Here is a 301-nt window from a genome sequence, read left to right on the forward strand (position 1 = left end):
CACTGGAGGAGCCAGGAGCGTCTGTGCGGCGAACGACTCTGCCTAGGGGCACAGCAGCAACAGAGCGGAGCATGCGTGTGCTGTCTCTTCTGGCAGCAGCAGCAGCAGCAGCAGCAGCTGCTGCTGCTGCTGCTGCTGCAGACGGAGATGCACTTCCAGCTGGGGAGCTGATTCCAGCGTTAGCAGCAGCAGCAGCAGCAGCAGCAGCAGCAGCAAGCACCCCGCTCCGCGTTGAGGCCCTGCTGCTCGGGCTCTTTCCTGCTGCTGCTGCCTCCCCCAAGAAATCAGCATACCGCAGCAG

General features: G+C 63.8%; 1 protein-coding gene across 1 annotated transcript in view; it reads right to left on the reverse strand.

Moving 5' to 3' along the window:
- Positions 1-284: 284 nt before the first annotated feature.
- EMH_0048270 (uncharacterized protein) overlaps positions 285-301 on the reverse strand; it is a gene marked incomplete at both ends in the record, with an annotated part of 792 nt that continues 775 nt past the window's right edge. Inside the window, one exon of the mRNA XM_013496384.1 lies at positions 285-299. Within this exon, the coding sequence (XP_013351838.1) occupies positions 285-299 (15 nt within the window). The remainder of the gene's footprint in view (positions 300-301) is intronic.

Source organism: Eimeria mitis, genomic scaffold (genome assembly GCF_000499745.2).
Source record: "Eimeria mitis Houghton genomic scaffold, Emh_scaff2076, whole genome shotgun sequence".
NCBI lineage: Eukaryota > Apicomplexa > Conoidasida > Eucoccidiorida > Eimeriidae > Eimeria > Eimeria mitis.